Genomic DNA, 20867 nt, shown 5'->3' with positions numbered 1-20867 from the left:
AAAACCAAAAAATATTTTAAATCATTTTAGAAACAAAAATTTATATAGGTCAACTTTTATAGCAAAAATTCTAATAAATTTATTTGCTTTCGTGAGGGATAATAGTTAAAAGTAATTTTTATTTTATATGAAAATTACTTAATTTATGAATTTATGACATAAAAACATATAATTTTATATGAACTTTTTAACATAATAGCAACTTTGCACAATAGAGRTATTATAATTATGGCAAAAGATTTATAGATACACTTTTGTAGCAAAAACTATAAACTATATAAGCCTAAGTTCGGGTATAATTTGACACTTCATACTCTTGTGTGCGACTTGAAAGGATTAAAGCAGTAACACCTTTATATACATACGACTTTATAGTTATATAGGGTCTAGGACAAGCTTTCATTTCAACATTTATCTTTGTGAATCACATATTGACCGTTATAGGTGGTGCAAAGTACGAAGATCTTATTGTTTGGTATATAGGGCTAAGGAAATTATTGACCCGATTCAACACATTTTCGATACGCAGAAATACTATTATCAGAAAAGGTTGCTCCCTAACTTGAATTACATATCTCATACATTGACCGATAATTTCGGTAATAAGTCAACTATAGGTACTAGAGTCCAAATATTCGGTAACTAAGGCCTAGAGCAGTCTTCGTTCGATTTGGACAATTTTTGGTCATAAGGTAGTATGCTCTAAGGGAATTGTTCGTGCAAGGTTGTATCCCATTAAAGTAATAAATTTTCGCCAAAAAATTATAGCAAAACAATTTTATAGGAAAAATTTATAGCAACAAKTTTAAGAAATTTTTTTATAAACTATCACTTATTATAACTTATCACAAAAAATTATAGCGAACATTTTTAAGGGAAAAAATCCATTACAATACTTCGCATACTTAATGGATAGTGTTTAAGAGCGAAAACTTTTTATGAAAATTACCTAAAATTGTCTAGGTTAACTATAATATATTTCTTTATAATATATATATATTTGAAATTCAATTCCATTATTTAGAAATATAATTTCTTTTTCTCACGGAATATTTGGGTCACTGCTATTTGATAGCTGGGTTGGGTTTCTCGTACATCATATTTAACATTTTCGATATTTTATGCTGCGTGGGGATGTAATAAAGTGTGCAGTTCGCGCAGTTTTTAATTTTTTCCGTGAGCAACAAAGATTTATAAGATATATACATACATAGTAAGTGTGTGTGTGGTGAATGTTCCACTTGTTCAACAGTGCGTATGAGTTACCATAAATTGTTCATAAGCAAGGCTGTCTCAGGCACATTGTGGTCACGTGATATACACATAAAGTAGTACATCATACGCAGCAGTGATTCCTACACCTTCTTCGTGGCAGTTGAAGTATCACAGAACACACACACACACTCATACGTACACATATATACGCCACACATTGGCGTACGTCGCCGTCTCAATTGTGGCTATCAACTTGCCACCTTTAAACTTCAGCTGTCACACTTTCAACCTCTGCACAGTGCAGCTCACCGGTGCGTATAAGTAACCGGCGATGCTTTTGTGCTGCGCGCACCCACTTCCTGCGGCTGACAACGTTGCCACTTAAGCGACTACAATAAAGTAGTGTTTTTTCCAGCTTTGCATTGTATGTAAATGCATATATTTATTCATCATTCTTTTTCGCCGTTGCTTTTTGTTTCAACAAATATTTCATACCTTATTTAAATATAGGTATGTGTGTAGGTGTGTGTGTGCGCTCACTTGCTACTTAGTCTGCGTCTTAACTCCGCTTAGTTGTCGCTTGCCATCCGGCGCAGCGTGTGAAAGTATCTGTAGTGACACCGTTGGCGGCGCCTGAGGTGCCAACTGGAGATTTTCATTTGAATAATCGTCTTAGTGCTATGCAGGCATCGGCGTGGCATTTGCATTCGTAAGCGGGTGAGTAGCAGGTGAGTGCAGTGGTACGGCGGCGACAATGATGAAAAACGGCACTCAGAATATTCTAAAGCACGAGTTCATATATTGTCTGTTTAAATACTTCTGTTTATATGTGAATATGTATGTATATGTGTGTGAGCACTTTAAGTGATGTCGGCAATGCTTTAAAAATTACGCTCTACGATGAAGTTTCTATTGCAAGAATTAAAAATGAAATTTAAAAAAAAATAGTAATTCATATCAACAACAAAAAAAAAAAAATAATTCATATCAATAAAAAAAAATACCCCAGCTTAAGATAATCTATTTCGGAAATTAAAGAGATTTTGGAAGTTATGGAAAGTTTTGATTATTATGGAAAGAGTACTTTATATTATTCATTGCAGGAGTTGAACTTATCTTAAGAAATTAAAATAAAAAAGGCATTTACGAATTCTTTATATTATTTTTAAGTTTTCTTCAAAACATTTAATTTAGAATCACAAATTGAGTTTGCTATAAAAGTTTCCGTAACGAAACTTTGTTTTAAAAGTTCTGCTATAATTTATTTTCTATAAAATGTTTGCTATAATTTTCCCCTATAAAGTGTTGTTTGGCTATAAAATGCTGTTCTGCTATAAAATGTTTGCTATAATTTTCCTACGCTATTTCATATACCATCTTAGAATATTTTTTCCCGCTTTGTGCTTTATGCTACAGCTCTCATTTAAAATGTTCGAAACTGTTTTCGTTTTCAAGCTGCCAAGTATCAAATACTGAAACCTCCGTTCCCAAAAAAGTTATTATTTGATTTGTGAGAAGCTTCAATGAACACTTTAACTCCCATACGGCTTCGGTAATTCTCCTAAACCTTATATACCGAATCTAAATATTTAGTCTTCAATTGTAACTTTTCGGACGCTTTGGCATTTTTCTTTACATAAATAATGTTCAACTGCCAATAGGACAAAGAAGCTCTAGAAGGAATGAAAATATTGTTGGCATTCAGACAACTGTTGTGTTGATTCAGCTAAAGACAGTTTGGTATGGTTTTTGGTCTTGTGGAATCATCGCCCATACCTCTTTTGAAAAAAACTGGTGATACCCTGACTATGAATCGAGAGCGGTGCAGATCGATGATAAAAAATGTTTAATGGTCGTAGTTGGGAAAGGTAGAACTTGACAACATCTGGTCGCAATTGAATTATTTGGAAATTCGATTATTTCAAGAAATTGTGATATTGAATGGCTTCTAAGAAGTTGTTATTTAACAACATAAGACTACCCCTTATATGGTTTAAAATCATTGAACTTTAGCTAATACTAACCAGTTTAGCTGGTTCGAATATTGGTTTTGTGTACGAAAAAACGAAAATCCAATCAGATTCTATGACACCATTTAAAATCAGAATTGGTTTGCAATTCTGACAGCTAAGCAATTCTGTCTTGGATTCCACAACAGCCCTGACTATTTTTTGCTCACAAAGGTTTGGGCAATTTCTTTACGTGACAAGATATACACAAAACTAAATGCAATCTTCGAAGAAATTGTTCTGTTCGGTTCACTACAGCATATAGCTGCCATACAATCTGATCGATTATAATAAAGATAAAGTCCTTTTATACTTTTTATTATATTAATATAGCACTTTTGAAGAATAGTTTAGCTTCGCTATAACCGAAGTTAACATTTCTTCTAGTTTTTTTGTAATTTTTATATTTTTTGCTGTAAAATAATTACATTTATTACGCGAACGAAGCCAATACTCAATATCATTGCAAATGCAATGATCTTCAATAAACGCGAGCTTGTGTAACGGTATATGCATGTTGCGATAAATAAATTCTACATCGAATTGGCATATATCAGTGGAATGCCATGTGACAATAGTAATCAAGTGAAGCCAGCAAAAAACGGGCAGACGAAAAAGCCAAACTGAATGCAAATAGAAAGCAAATGCGCCTGTAAACGAGACTTGTTTGCGAGTAAGCACGAAAGAGCTAAGGGCAGGGGGTAAGGTTGTAGAGGGTAGCGGCGCTAGTCAAACGAACGACAATAAATTGCCATAACGGGAAAGGCAAAAAACCAATTGTTAGTGAACTATTGGGAAATTAAACGAGCAAAACGAGAGAAAAACATAACAGTAAACGGTATGCATGAAAAATCAGAGGCGCTTTTGAGTGCATGTTTGTGTGTGGAGCGAGCAGTGTTGCATAAAAACTCAATGCACGCATCAGATCTCGCTCAAAAACGCAAACAAACCAAACAACTCGGCTGGAATTTCATTTGTATTTGCGTGTGTGTGTGTGTGGGTGCGAGCATTTCACTGGATGTTTGTGAGTTGTGTTTGAGTGTGTGCGCGTTGTGTGTGTGCATTGAAACCGAAACGAATACTGAAATAGCAGAGGTTATATCAAAGCGCACACGACGACGCATACTTGCCACAGCTAACAGTAGAACGGCTGCAGCGGCGGCTAACTGGCGTTGGTTGTCGCGGCAACACACAACCTTGGCTCGCCTGAGCAACGACGACAACCGAGTATTTGCGTTTCTACACGTTTCACTTGTTTGTCTGTTAACCGAAGGGCCACTCCGACATGCAAACCAACGCCACTGCCGCAGCATGCGTGCCTGCCAGCCAGCGTCTACGTGTGTGTGTGTGTGTTGGTTTGCTGGAGTGCGTGTCGAGTTGTTGACAACAACGTATGTTGCATGTTAAGTGACACGTTGTGATGTGATGCAAGATGATGCAATTGCAGCTGGTGGAGTGAAGCATGCTATACCTTTGGCAAAAGGCCAGCCACACACACACACACACACAAAACAAATGTCAGCGCCCGAGAGGCAACCAGGCCACAGTTGTGTAATGTGGTTTGTATGTATGTATATATCTGTGAGTTGGTGCCCTAAAATATGTGCCTGCGTGTTGGCAAGGTGATTATTGCTCGAGATTGCGTATACGCACTGCGGTACCCATAGCAATTACATACCAATACGTTGCACATAACCCTGTCCGTTGTTGTTGTTATTGTTATTGCTGTACTCTTGATGACAATTGCTTGTATCTTGCGTCTATTGTCCGTTGGCTTAAAAAATTGATACATTGTTGCACACAAGGCAAGGCAAGGCAAACTAAGCCGCCACTGACACATTGACACATAAACTTGCAAATTTGCAACTTCTAAAGTCATGCCTCAGCCGTTATCCACACGGCTATGAATTCTTAAGCACGCTGCTGTGTGTGTGTTTGCCAGTGTGTTCGTGTTTATTTAGCATCTGTTATTGCAAGATCAGTGTTGCATTTGCATACAGTTTAAACGCTTTGCCTATGACTAACAGCAATCACATGGAAATATGGCCCGAGGCAAATGAGTTGCAAATGCAATAGCATTTAAATATATTTAAAGTGCATTTCTGCATTTCCCCTTAAGTTTATTGAAAATCAAAATATTTATTTAAATAGCAATTGCAATTGTTTTCTGTATTATTTGAGTGTGTCATGTGAATTTCGGCTGATTTTGAAGGCTCTGCTTTGCGTAAAGTTAGTTTGATGCAATTAATTAAAAATTGACTTGAATTTAGAAATAATAGAAAATATTAATATTTGCGTTCGAGTTATTATATGTTATATATATATGTTGTATGACAACCCTAACTGTATGACAACCTTAACTTAACATAGATAAAATTTAAGTGAGAGTGGATTGTAAAAAACTGGGCGAGCAAAAATTACAAGAGGAATCAGAAAACGTTAACTTCGATTACACCGAATATTGGGTAGTCGAAAAAGTCTTTTCGTATTTCTAAACAATCTATGTACAACTTATTTTGTTTTATATTCATAATGAAATTTAATGAATTTTTTCTATTTTTCCGCTAGAGACATTATTTCGTCAGTGTTAAACTTTTCTGTTTTCTCGCCGAAAAGCTGCGACAAGTAATTTTCACAGGCTTCTCTTGAAGCCAACTTTACTCTATTAAGGGAGTTTTGCATTGATCGAAACAAGTGATAGTCCGATGGTGCAAGGTCAGAGTTATCAAAGATGTATGTTCCGGCCGATTTTTTACGGAAGCGAGCGAAATATTTTTGTGCTACACGAACTGATACAGCATCGAGTCTGTAAACTTCACAGATTTTAATGGTGGCTTGCGTGGCTTTCTTCCATTTTTTATTACAGCTGTAACTTTTATTAAACTTTCCCGATTTTTTTTTTATTTTTTTCAATTTTTTTTTTATTTTTATTTTTTTTGGTTAAATCAAATCTGCTGACTGCACCGACATCTGTTGACAAAATACGATTACTTTTAATATATAATAATTTACGACTTCCCAATATTAATATACAAACATTTTTTTTTTCAAATCTGGTGGAACGTGCAAACGGAATATTTTTTAAAAAAATAGGCATGAAACAGAAAATCTTTAATATATTATGCTGTTTTTTTTTTCAAAATGGGTGGCAACGTCCATATGGCATATTTTTGTTAAAACGTGGCCTTATATTGCTCACTCTTTCTATGAGTAGAAAACAAGCATAACTTTGTTTGTCATTGTAATAACTTTTAAACAAATTGGATGGCACCGTCAAAACGGCATATTTTTTCTAAATTCTCGTAAATAATTCTCTTTTGATATGCATAGAAAGAAAAGAAAATTGTTAATAATATAGTGTATTATTTTGTTCAAAACAGGTGGCATCGTCATCGTGGCATATTTTTGTAAAAACTTTTTCTTATAGCGTTCACGCTTTCTTTGAGTTGAAAGCAAACAGAAATTTTATATACAAAATATAATTTTTTTTCCAAACGGTTGGTAACGTCACAAAGTCATGTTTCCCAAAACTGCCTTCTGTAACACACACTTTATAAAAATATTGCATTTTTATACTAAGATTTACTTAAAATATTTATACAAAAAAAAAATTGGCAACCCTATTCAAATAGTTAAATTGTTTTTTTAAGCTAATCTTTTTTTGAACATTGTTATCTTTTTTTTGAGAGCTCAAGACTTAACTTGTTAAGTGCAGCCCAATTGATGTTCTCAATGCTATGAGAGATTTTGAGAGCAATGCTGAAGAATTTCCAGGGAACTCACCTGAAGCCTAGCTATGTACCTACTACCCAATTACCGCATATGCATACCATATATGTATATACCGCATAAAACTTATTTCTTCAAACTAAAGAAAGTTGATGAGTTTCATCAATTGTATTAAATCTTATATGTTAACTAATTAATTTGAGACTTAAAAAATTAGCTACAAAGTTGTTAAAGGATACTATCGGGGGAATGCAAACGAAGAAAAATTACCTTACTGCAGTAAAACTTTCGTGCTTTGTAAAAAACACCAGCGAAATTAAATATGACAACACGGAGCTCAGTAGTATTAACAGTGTCAGTGTGGAGCGTCATCTTTTGCCGCGTGGGATGTTAAGGGATTAGCGGAATTATGCGAAAATAGTGAAAGGGTGAAGTGCCAGCAACAGGCAAGCGTTAAACCCGCTAAAGTGTAACTTGCAACGCTTGCAACACTCATTGGCACTCGCTCATTATCTGAATATTTATGCTGCTTACATCGGTTGTTGCTTACTGTCGTTGTCGTTGTTGCTGATTTTGCTGCCAGCGCATGTTTAACGTTGCAACGATGGAATGCAGCGAATGTAGCAGGGAATCTGCCTGCAACAACGTGTCAGCTGAAGACATCATTAAAGATGACAAATTAATTAGAAAAGTTTCAGCATCAGCAATATCAAATCACCTTCTCACAAGGATTCCCCTATGTACATACATACATACATACACAAGCGTACATATTTTTCCACATAAAGAATAAGAAGATCTATCTATACATGTAGTGTTGAGTAGTGTTGAAAACAGTAGGGAATTTGAAAAATGGCAAAGAAAATGTGATTTCCTAATAATTTTTGCCGCTGCATGCGTTACTTTAAGGCCTTTGAAGTTAATTAATGAGCCCTTAGTTAGTTTTCCAGGGGACTAGTTGTTAGTTGAATGTAGTTATGGCATATTCATATGTAACACACAGAAGACAATAAAATAAATTTTAATACTCGAGTAGATTGTTTCAGTAATCTGTGTCACGTGATGTACAAGTGCGATCGGTTGACGCTATATAYATATATTGGAATGAAAAGATTTTGTACTAAAAAAGCTGCTCAGTCAGTTTCGTGATTGATTGGCTCAGTATTGTTTGGCCATATTTGACTGTTTTTCTTTGATAAAGGTGACAAAAGTTATGATCTCCATACTGTAACAGTCACTCAAATGCAGCTCCGGTTTAGTGTCTTATGTTCCGGTAACCAAAGATGCATCACACTCTGGAAGACCCGACCGGTTTCTAAGCCCTGTTTCAAGAAAGTTCTCCAGTCCAGAAGCTAAATATTAGCATTAAAGCACATTTGGAGCCGCTCAAATAAGATAGCATTCAATAAGAAACTTTAGGATGGGTGCCACGTGAGTTAACATAAGAATAAATAGACACTTGGAACGAGTTGCCATCTGCGAATTACTGTCACATCGCAACACAGAAGATGTATTGTATTTCTGAAATTATGGAAAAGATGGACCAGGACTGTCACATAAGCAGCCGTGCCATCACAAAGGAACTTAACATTTATCATCAAACAGAAAAGGCTTCGTTTTCCATCAGGACAACACTAGACCACACACATCTTTGACGACTCGGCAAAAACTGGGAGAGCTGGCTTGGAAGTTTTGATGCATTCACAATATAGTCCTGATCTTGCAACATCGGACTGACATTTATTGCGGTCAATGCAGAACTTCCTTAATGGAGTAACGTTGGCTTCAAGAGAAGCCTGTGAAAATTACTTGTCGCAGCTTTTCGCCGAGAAACCAGAAAAGTTTTACACTGTTGGAATAATGTCTATAGCGGAAAAATGGCAAAAAGTGGTCGGCCAAAATGGTACATATTTGGTTCACTAAAATTTATTATAGGTATAAAAGAAAAAAAATAATTTGAAGTTTGATTAGAAATACGATATACTACTCCCGGAAATCAGGAAGATAGGTAAAGTTTCGAGTTTGTTAGGACTTCCTGTAATATTTGCAGCTGATAAACGATTAAAAGCTTGTTTTTACTTAATCTAAGCAGCTTTAAGTCATTTTGTACGGTCTCTGTTTGCATCTTTTTGAGAAAGCTTTTCATAGTAATTTATATGTAAATAATTTATGTGATCAGAAAGAATGGACTTCTATGAACATAAAGCCAACCGGTTGTAAAAAAAAATTAATTTTTGACTTCAGGTTTTTTTTTTTTTAGTGAAAACTAGAATTTTTTTGATATTAGGTCAATGAAAGGAGAAAGACTGAGTATTTTACTTAAAGAAAAAGAAACAAATTTTCCTACACGGTAAACAGAAAAACACAAAAGATTGGTTACTTTGAAGTTATGTGAAAAAAGTTTTTGATATTTTCATTCCCTGCAGCATTGCACTTTAGCTTAAACCTTTAAAAGTTCAAATTCAGAATTCTCCGCTTCCTGTCGCCGATCTTAGATAGCCCATAAAATATTTTTATTAATGTTTTTTAGTTTTATCTTTCTTTTTTTCAAAAAATATTTAACTTGGTTTCTTAAAAACAAAAAAAAAAAATAATAATAATAATAATAATAACAACAATAAATAAGTAAATAAATATCACAAAGACGCGATTTCCTGACTTGCAATGGTAATGGATGAATTTTTACTAGATGTTGCTGATATGGAATTTTATTTTTATTTTTTTTCGTAGCATATTTCATTTGCAGCCAAATCACTTTGCCCTTTTGGCGCGCGCCGATATCTGAATCACTGAAATGTCACAAAATTTATGAAATTCGCATTTTCGATAAGCGCGCCGCGCGACTTTTGCAGGTGAAATGCGTAAATTGCATTTTCCGTCGATGAGAAATTAAATTAAAAACTTTATCGCGTTGTTATTTATTGCGCGCAATTTTTTCTTGCTTAATTTTCCTCCTTTTTTCTGCCTTATCGCACATCACACTGTCAATTAACAAGTAGGCTGTCGATACGAAACACGCACACACACACACACACACATACAAAGAGAGAACGAAATGGTGTGCGCGAAGTGAGGGGCAGGGGCGTTGAGGAGCAATCGTATTATGCCTAAATACTTTTGTGCCGGTCGACTGAGTGAAGGGCCGCAGCAAGCAAATGCTGTTAAACGCAATTACGTGAGCAGCCATGTGTGTGTGAGTGCGTATTCGGCGCTGAGGTAGGCATATGGAGTGCGCACGTGTGTGCGTTGGTGGGCATTTTCGAGTCCCTGGGTGTTACACGTGTACTACAAGGCAGCCTACACTCCTATGTATGCATGTATGCACGTATGTGTGCATGTGTATGTGTGTGTATTAGTGTCTACGTAAGTGGTAGCACGGAGGCAATGCTGCAGCAGCAATGGCGCCGTAACAAAGTTGCCGATACAATTAAGCAACGTTTAAGCGCCGGCCGTTGCCGAGGTCGAGCCAGCCTGCTGGGAGGCAGCAAGCAGCAGGCAACATTTATATCTCGACAACAGCCGAAAACAACGCAATCGATATCGCAGCGCAAACGAAATGCGCTGTTGATTGCTATGCAATGGGTGGGGAGGGGAAGTCGGCTGGCTGGCAGGCAGGCGATCGCTGTTGCAGGGCGAAACGTTGAAAGTGGCAGAATTTTCCAGGTGATAATCTGATTATTGCCTTGCATCATTTTCATTTTCGCATTTCAACGCAACTCAGCGCCTCAGCGCAACGCAGCAGTCCGACGCTGCGAAACTCGTAACAACATTCTTTCACCTGTGTGGCTATATGCGGGTGCGCGTGTGTGTGTGTGTGTCCAACTTTAACCGTTAGCAGGCGCATGTAATCGTGTGTGTAGCGCCTGAAGTGTATCACGAGTATGCCACTTTGGTTGCTCAACAGTGTCTACTTACAGCGGATACCTTACAGCTGCGCCATACACACAAACACGCGTACGAAAACGCACCACACAGCGTTGCAAGCAACATGTGCAAGGCACAAGAAAATCTGACAAGCCGTACACGCTCAGCGAAGCGCTCACAATATCATCAGCCGCAATTTTGTAGCTTTCGTCCTCCACTGACTCAAACAACAACAACAACAACCAATAGCAACAGCACCGGCACCACTGTTGCTGCTGTTAAGCGCCTGCAGCATTAGCGCTTTACAGGCGTGAAGTCGCCGTAGCGTCTGTGCATGCTGTAGTCCAGCTCACACTCGCTCCGCTCACACTTGTTGTTGTTGCTGGCAATTTTTCGCAATATTGCGGGGGTATGCCAGTGTAGCGTGTACGATTTTCAATTAAATTACGTATACGCCCGGTTGGCTGGCAGACTGGCTGGCTGACTCTCTCTCAACTCTCTTTCCTCTCGCCTCTCTCGTTGCCGGACAGTTGCAATTGCTGCGCCGCAACATCAAGCGGTGTCGGTCATATAACTTTGTTATCGTGCAATTAATTTGCCGATTTTTAATTTTGTACAGTTGTTGTTGCTGCTGTCGCTGCTGCTGTTGCTACTGTGGTTGTTGTAGCGCGTAATTTTTATGTCGGACAAGTCATGATGGGCAACAGTGTAAACAAGCTGGAGCAACCGAAATCATGGCTCTACGTCAGGCAGGCAGCAGGAGATACAGGCATAAATATATGGGGATGGTTGGGTACGTCAGTGGGTTTTTCGGTGGCTTCACTGGCACTTAGTGGTTCTCAAGAATTGATTTCAAGTATCAAATTGTTTTTCGATTATTCTCTTTACTGCAGCAGTATAAAGAAATACGTATAATCTGAGGGTTTTTTTTTAGCTTAGAATGTCATGGTAGAATTTCTCATCCAAAGTCCACCACCYTGAATTGAATGATATCATCATCATCTCCAGCCATTCAGTAATAAATTATATGTTAGTTTACGCTAAGATTAACGATCTTATCAGGAATCTCACTTGGACGTCTTAAAACAATGTTTTATTGTGTTACGGAATATATTCTATTGCTCACAAAGACCCTGATAAATCAACAAAGCGCTTTGATCCTATCACAAATTTCTTGAGGCGGCTAATGTTAGTTACGTGTTCTGGTTCGTCGGAAGTATGACTGCCGAGTTTCATTAATCTCACTCCACTGCTCATTTAATAGCAGCCACTACACTACAAAAAATATTACAGACAAAACACTAAAGTGGTCTGTTAGGCTATAGCTAAGTTTGACAAAGAGCTTTTTACAGAATATTCCCTCTCCTCGCTCCTTATACCCATTTTCTTTGAGCATTAGAGCGGTCTTCGCAGCAAGGCACCTGCCGCCAATATCGACGAGTGCTATGAGTATAATAACATTAAGTGCCAGCTTCTCTTTAGGCACATTCAGTATAGTATTTTCAAGTGTTTTCTACAGGATGAATGCATCAAAATCATTATTGTCTTGACTACGGCTTAATAGAGGCAAACACCACCTTGATGAGAATCCCATTTCTTCGCTATAGCTTTTTGTCCTCTATGAAAGCATTCTATCAAGGATAAGCCCTAGGTATTTCACCACATCATATTTTGAAATTTTTGTATAAAAATGGGAAGAATGCCACGCAAACCACGAACTTTACGGAGACGATGCTGTACCAGTTCCTGTATCACAACAATGCGTCCTTTGCTTCAGTTCTGGAAATTTCGATTAACACTGATGAAAAAAATAAATAAATAAATAAAAATAAAAAGACTTTTTCGACTACTTAATTTATCTAACTGAAATTCGTTAGCAGTCACTGCTCAGAACTGGAAAAATATCACAAATAATATGAAAATGCGCTAACAGGTTTTTATTGAGTGGAGTAATAAAGTCCATAAACTGCTCTAAACTTAGAGCAGAACTCGTAAGATTAAACTTTTGCAAAGCAAACTCGAAATGAAGACTGCTTGTTATAGTGTAATATCAGTGAAATATCTAGAGAAGTTGTAATCTAATACTAAATAGTATCTAAACCTTTTCAAAAAAGCTGAGTTGAAATATCTGAGATCTGAGTTTATTTTTCGCCAAGGCTTAACAGCGATAACAGCAATTTCTTGAAACCTTGTGGTATATCAAGATTTTTATTTCTCATGGAGCCTATCTCCACCTTATTTTTTCTTTTACCCGGTTTCACAGTTCATACTTAAGTTGTGCCCAAATAAAGTCTTAGCTAAGTATTTTTGCAGACTGACTAGTCGTTTGTGAAACGCAAACGAAAGTCAATGCTTAATTTCTATAAAATGTTATTATGATATAACAACATATGTTTTACAAATGTCATCCATAAAAATATGTCTGAAATATTTAAATTATTAAAGACGATACATAAATTAGCGAGAAAATTTATATCGAAAATGAATGAAAACAATCCCGAATTTCACGGCAAGAGAGTCGGTGCACCTATTGGAACTGAAAATGCGATTCCATATTTTTTCATAGAATATATTGAAACATAACTTAACTATGAACTGTAAAAGGTTATTTTCCTGTTTTATCTTAAACACAACTTAAGTATGCACTGTGAAACCGGGCACTAATATTTTTAGAAAAGTATAGTATTTTTACGTGTTCTTTTTCATCTTCGCAGCATGAATTCTAAATAAATTCCCTCTATTTTTGACATTCAGTAACTTAATATTTTATAAGTCAACTGAGAAGTACACTTCGGTGTTCTACTGAGCAAATGAAAGAGTAAAGCTGCGTCAAAAAATATGCATAGAAGTTGCTAGAGTAGAAAATAGAAAACTTGGTTTGAGTTCGCTTATATGGATGTGTGCCAATCTCTTACAACTTAAGTCTATTTGAAAAAAAAAAAAAACAAAAAAATACCTTGGCTTGACGTTAATTGACTGATTTTAATAATAATTTAAATTTGGCAATTAAGAGATTCTCTGCAGTTTTCGCAAACATCTATGATTCTCATATAACAGTTATTTTCTAATTTTCGAGCCACTTATATGCAGTAAATTAATGGAGGAGGCATTCCCGTGGAATTAATCAAACTACCCTCGTATATTCATGTGATTGCAAACACATCAATGTAAGTGCTAACGCTGCCACTTTTAATCATGTGCGAAAATTACTGTACTGCTACCGCAATTTCGTCGACTAATACAACAAGTACGTCTACATGACATTAATTCAATTTCCCTTTAATGAACAATAAAAAACCTGTAATTTATACCGAACACATACACACTTCAGCAGCGCTGGGATCGCGCTACACACGCACTGAGCGAGACCCACACAGCTTTCCGCGTGTGTATTGGGTATTATTAATTTCGCTTGTGAGTAATTTAATTTGCATTTTATCTTCTCAACTGCGTCATGCGCGTCTTTTCATTTAAATTTTTCGCATATAGTATGCTTTAATATTTTTCGTTTTTATTTTTGTGCTTTAATTACTCTTACTTTAATGTACTTACCGTTCTGCATGGCAACACTCTTGTCCTCCACTCGGCTGACATAGCAGCAGAGTTCATCCTGCCGTTCGGCATTCTCGATCAGTTCCGCTTCGACAGAGAAGCCCCACATTTGCTCGAGTGTGGTGCGATGTAATTCCACTTGATAGAGTATCTTCATGCAGACCTCGACGAATTCGTGATTATGCAACTGTGCGGCGGCGGAGTAAGGAAAAGAAAAAGAAAACAGAAATAATTATTAAAATTAGTTATGGCATTGGAATGAGTAGCGGGTAGATATATTAACAATCAGGGGGAAAAATAAATCTACACTTTTATTTTTACTTTATATTGATATGAAGCAATATTGGATATTTTTATATGGTATATCTGAGATATTTCTATATGCATACAGTTTGAGAGCGAAAAACTTCTGTGACATTTTTGATTGATTTAAAAACATTTTTGCTTTTTAATGAATGCCCTCATGATATCAGATATTTTACTACATCAAGGTTTGCGACTTCGATTATATCACGCGCCAACTACTATTACTATATGGGTTTTAAAAACTGAGCTTCTCCCATAATTGGAGCAAATTTAAATAGACCTAAAGTGATGAGCAAAAGCGAAGCACATCAGCGGTGACGTAATTTCGGACTTGCAGCATAAAATCTCAATAGCCGTGTTAGACATTGTGCGTTTTATATGTGAATTTCTAAGGTACTTTATAAAATAGTATTAAACTTACACCTTTCGTGAAACCTTAAATTATTTTAATACGGATAAAATAATGAGAATTTGTATAGTTGACAGTATAAGGAATAGCTTACAGAACTGACGCTCCGAGATATTAACATGGTTGTCTAAAAATAAAGAATTCGGGAAAGCTGAAGGTTTTGGGATCAGGACGAATTGTTGCATAAAGTTAAGAGGCGATATGAATTTTTAGCACTTACTTAGATTTTCTAGGGTCATACTCAACTAAGTGATGATGAAGAACTCAACCGTACGAGTAATAAGAAGTTTAGGTAGAGCTCAATTAGAATTTCACGAACCGCCTACTTGCTGATTCCGAGGCACGTTTCAGTAACCGAGGCATTAGTGTTTTTAGTTAATCTTGAGAGTCATTATTTCGAAATCATAAAAATTTCCTGAATCTTAAAAGTATTCTAAAATCTGCATACACCATGCTATGAAATCCAACTAAGAGTCTGGGGTGCTAGTATGTGAGGAGTGATTTAAAAAGCTCTCCGTCGAGCTTATCCTTAGACTACCGGATTTTTTTTTATTGGCTTATGAGGTCATAGCTGATTTGCTACCGGATGACTGTGGCGTTTTTTCAGGTTTTCAGGCCGAAGTAGCTGATATTCGCATAAAGGTAGCAGTAGATGCACTGCTAAGAACTGGGGCCTCTTTTTGTGCCCAATCACAATAATATCGCTGGTAATAGCAAAGCCGCTGAGCTGGCAAGAGGGGCTAACGGTAAAAATCTTGCCGGACGAAAGTTGTCAAACTTGAACAAAACATCTCCACGGTCTTATCTTCGAGAAATCAGAAGACAAAGCCATAACTGACATTAGCCGCTCTAGAAAATTTGCAAGAGACTCAAAGCGCTTTGTTGATTTATGAGAGTATAATGGCCAATTATGTAGGAGTTTTAGGTACCAAGAGGGACTGGCGTTCCAGGTTGCTCAAATGAAAACATCGTTAGGGTCGTCCTCTTAACCTAACCTAACCTAGACACTCAAACCAATTTTAGAAATGTAGTTTTGAGCAAAAACGTCTTCAAATAGAAGCCGCTGGTGCTGATTGAAATTTGCGGCTACATTTTAGAAGCCGACATCTGAAAGACCATTTGAGATATTCATTTAAAAGTTGCACTCGCCGAAGTATGAAAGAAAAGTGATTTTGTAAATTTTACCTTATAGTATGTGTCGCTAAACATTACATTAAAATTTTTTGTCTACATCTAGGCGTATATTAGCGAAGTCACACACCATTTCTATCTAAAAAAAAACATTGAATCTTCTATTGTCTATAACCGAGTTTTAAGAAATTGGAGTAAATAGCTTTTCTTTACAGAGAAAGAAGAAAAAAATGTCAATGCATATCTAATTCTTTTATCTCCCGTTCAAAGCAACCAGGCATTTCATGTATTTTTGTTGGCCGCACAAGAGTCATCACTGCTAAATGACTCTACATTAGCATAAATAAATAGTACATTCTGAATTATATGCTGCAGCAGAGAATAGAAACAAATAAGCATTAATTCGCAAATATAAATAACAATAAAGAAGTAATGAAAATATAAATGTGCTTGCATAAATAAAATAACTTCGGTTTCGAGTAAGAGCAAAGCAAACGTAAAATTGCAATAATAAGCACACACACACAAATAAATGTAAGAAAGCACACATATGTATGACATTTACATATGTATATACACATTATAATAAAGACTATAAAATGTAAACACAGTGTCATTGAACTGACTTTGGCCACAAGACAAGCATTGCAATCAAAACACTTACATACACGCTTGGTACACATACCCTAGCATATGTCTATCACTGTATAATGATTGCAAATTATAGTTGTATATATGTGTGTACACATCATATAAATATGCTTTCATATTTGCTGTTTTTTCGGTATTTCTCTGTTTTTATCTTATAATTTATGCATTTCTCCGCACATGCCGCTTGTCTCTGTTATGCTGATCATTTGACCATGGGTATTTATAGCAATATACAAATGAATGTGTGTGTGTATGTTGACGCTGGCCGACGTTTGCCTTTACCCTCCTCATAACTCATTAAATATGATTGATTGTCGGCTAGACACACACACACATGCAAAATGATAATATGGCAATCAGTATGATAAACAAATAAACATATGCAGACCAGGTAAGCATATTATGCTGATGACTTTGTGTGTGTGCATATATGTCGTTGTGTGCGTGTGTGTGGCCTGGTGTATGACACTTGCTCTTTGCTGGCACACAACTGAGTCACTGAGTCTTAACCAGTCACTATCAAAGCGATTTGTGGCAATTGGGTGGACATTTATATATATACCGTAATATGTTTTTGCATACATGTATGTATATGTATACATATTATATATATGGATATATATTAAGATAGTACACCGACAAGCTTTTATGCTAAAATTGCAAATGAGACGAAAAATATTGAGATATATGACATTGTCTATTAGTAGAGGTAACAAAATGAAATATAAAATTCTTCATGTTTTCAATGAAAGAGTAAAAACAAGAAAATAATGCTAACTTGGGCTGCATTGAATCCATAATACTCTGCGCTGCGCTGCGTTGTGCTGTTTAATAATACTCGCAAAATTTCAAGAAGATATCTTGGAAAGTAAAAAGTTTTTCATACAAATACCGGATTTAGATCATTCGGTTTGTATGGCAGCTATATGCTATAGTGGTCCGATTTGAACAATTTATTCGCAGATTGTACCTTTGTGCTAGACAATAATCCATGCCAAATTTCATGAATGTGTCTTATAAAGAAAAAAGTTCTTCAAGTGTTCTTTAAGTTACAAGGACATAATTTAAATAGCTCAGTTTGTATGGCAGCTACCCTCTATATTGGTCCTATATCAGTTTTTGTGGTAAATGAGCAGCTCCGTGGTGAAAAGAGAATATGTTCAGCTCGACATCTTGAAAACTGGGAGACTACTTCGTTCACAAGCACAGACGAACGTGGCTAAATCGACTTAGTTCGTCACGTTGATTATATACAAGTATATGTACATATGTATATACTATATTTTATAAATAAATTTAATTATAATGTCGATTTGGAATAACTGAGTATTTCCAATTTTTTTCTTCTGCAAATTTGGCCTGAGCCTTCGCTAAGCGCCCAGATGTAGGCAACATTTCTTAATGCAATACTTAAGTAAAAGAAATTTATTACATTTTCAATATTAATTTTTTGACGTCAGATTATTAAAATTATATAAAAAAGCATAAAATTTATGCTGCAAATGGAGTGAACTAAAATACCTTTATCAGATTCAAAATAAATTGCCTGATATTAATAAAGATAATACTTATTGCTGTCTCAAACTGTTTCTTTCTTTGAACAGAGACATAACAAATTATTTTGATTATATAGCAACCACTGGCAATTGATTTATTATGCCCAAAGTGCCTTTAAAGTAAATGTGGTATGTGGCTATGCTAATAAGAGCCTAGATGTAGGCAACGTTTTTTTATATATAAGCTAAAACCAGTAAAGTTTGACTAAATTTCGTGTCCTTAATAGTTGATTATGTGCCTCTGAAATCAGTTGCCAGAATTCTACTGAAAAATTGCCTGCCGTAGACTATCTTAAGGCTAAATCACAGTTGATTTATGCTTTTTATTGTCTCTAAAACTACGTGCTCAATATTTAAACAAAGTAAATGCACAGACAACTTATATCTTTTCAGTGTAAAAATAAAGTGCTATACTCTATTATATTTATTGAGTCTAGTGACTATCATTTTAAGTTAAATAATTTTTATCTTTCTGCGCAATTCGCTTTAGTAATTTTTAAGCTACCTTTATTTGACACTTTTCTATAATTACTGAAGCAATTGCAAATTTTACGCAACTAAATGAAAGTCTATTCACATATTTATCCACAAATTTATTTTTTTCTTATTCTAAAGTCTAAATAATAAACCAAAATCATGAAATCTCGTTTCAGCTTTCAAAAGCTTGTACCAGTGAAAAAGAAGGCCATGAAAACGAAAAACTAAAACCTGTTCGCAATTTCCAATCGATTTCTAGTGTGTCACTAAAAAGTTGCCAATTTAATAACATCAAATTCACTACTCGCTCCATCCTTTAAATCCAATTAAAAACTATTTTGAAAGTTGTATGTGGTTTTTGTGAGCTTTAAATATCAAGTAAAAACTTTTTCGATGAAAATAAATGTGTACTTTGTGATCGGGCAATTAAAGCTTGTTAAGTTTAGCCTTTGAAAGCGAATCCATTGAAGGTAACGAGCGCCCAGTGCTTCATAGTAAAAATTTTCAATAAGGAGCATTTATTTTTGGTGAGCTTAGTATTGTGTGTATTGCTTAATGGGTGTCTATAGAAAGTTTATATTGGTTAAAATTAATAGTGAGTGAATTTTCCAAATAAAGAAATTGCTAAATTTAGAATCGAATTTGTGTTTATACAAGGAGCGTTCCAAAGCAAACAGGATTAAGAAATGAAAAATAAACAAAACAAATGGTTTTTTCGTCAAAATAGATTTATTTTATTAAAAATATTCTCCTTCTGCTTCAATATAGCTATTTGCATGGATCAAAAGCATGTCGAACGAGTGTTTCAGCTCGTTGGCCTGTATGGCCGCCAGTATGCCGGTGCAAGCTTTAAATGGCCTCTACGTCTGCACTACGCTTTCCTTTCATGGCCAAATGCATTTTTCCGAAGAGGAAGAAGTCGCACGGTGCCATATCAGTTGAATACGGGGAGTGGTTAAGTGAAAATGTAATCATATGGTAAACTTCTAAATTGGTAAAGATTTCGCATTAGTTAGAGTTTTTTTTTGTCTATCTATCTTAATCACAAATGGCTTTTATTCTCTGAAATGGGACGCTTAAGAAAAATATCTTAAATTACAAACTTACAAACTCAAACTTCTTGAGGTTCTAGTGAGTTATGTATTTTCGATGTGTGGATTCTGATATTGTTCCGCACACAATGCCTCTCCAAACTGCTAAAATTTAACACTTCTGTGCTATTGACAATACAGATCCAACTTAAGAAAATAATTCTTGGTTATTTTACATCTTTCAGTCAATTCTCGCTTGCTGATTTCTATTACTTCATAAATATTTCAGACAATTGGCCTACCAGACAGTTCCAGAATTACTGGGACGGTAATGACGAGACCAAATTTGCGCATGATGGTTAACGCTTTTTGTCCATTTTGTAGAGCGCTGAAACAATGCCGAGTGAAGCAATCACCAAACTCTCGCAGAGGTCTTTTTAGTACGAAATCATATTTTTAAGATGCTTTACAACGTAACCCGATCACACATAAACAACGCGAGGTACAGACGACTAATGTCATGGCGTAAAGGTATGTTAGCTACACGCAATACTCTAAACGTCTATATGGAGGGCTCCAAAATGAACGATGGAGTTGATGCGGGATGATACTGCCAGAGTTAGGCATAAGACCGCCTTTTAAATTGTCGGACCACTTCTGTATATTTCAAAGTGAAGACTTTGATATTGCGAGCCGCAGAGTTGGCCTGTATTGCACTAATAGGCAATTCCAGAGTCAAAATCTACATAGACATCCAAATAGCAATCAAGTCAGTAACCTCGTATCGCATATCGGGCAGAAGTGTCTTGGGAAGCATAGCAGCAGTGGAAAGTGTTGCCAGATCAAAGCAACTTCACTTCTACTGGGCGCCCGATCACAAAGGCATCGATAAGATTGTCAAGAACGGCTATAGGAGGGACTATAGGAACATTATTGA

General features: G+C 35.9%; 1 protein-coding gene across 1 annotated transcript in view; it reads right to left on the bottom strand.

The window, feature by feature from the left end:
- Positions 1-20867, bottom strand: part of LOC108967119 (protein still life, isoforms C/SIF type 2) — a gene marked incomplete at its 3' end in the record, with an annotated part of 282692 nt that overhangs the window by 101211 nt on the left and 160614 nt on the right. The window contains 1 exon segment of the mRNA XM_018930366.1: positions 14370-14556. Coding sequence (XP_018785911.1) covers positions 14370-14556 — 187 coding nt within the window.

The sequence above is a fragment of the Bactrocera latifrons genome, unplaced genomic scaffold, assembly GCF_001853355.1.
Source record: "Bactrocera latifrons isolate USDA-ARS-PBARC rearing strain unplaced genomic scaffold, ASM185335v1 scaffold_178, whole genome shotgun sequence".
NCBI classification, from domain to species: Eukaryota; Metazoa; Arthropoda; class Insecta; order Diptera; family Tephritidae; genus Bactrocera; species Bactrocera latifrons.
Note: the sequence above shows the minus strand (reverse complement) of the source record. Positions and strands in the feature narration are given on the sequence as shown.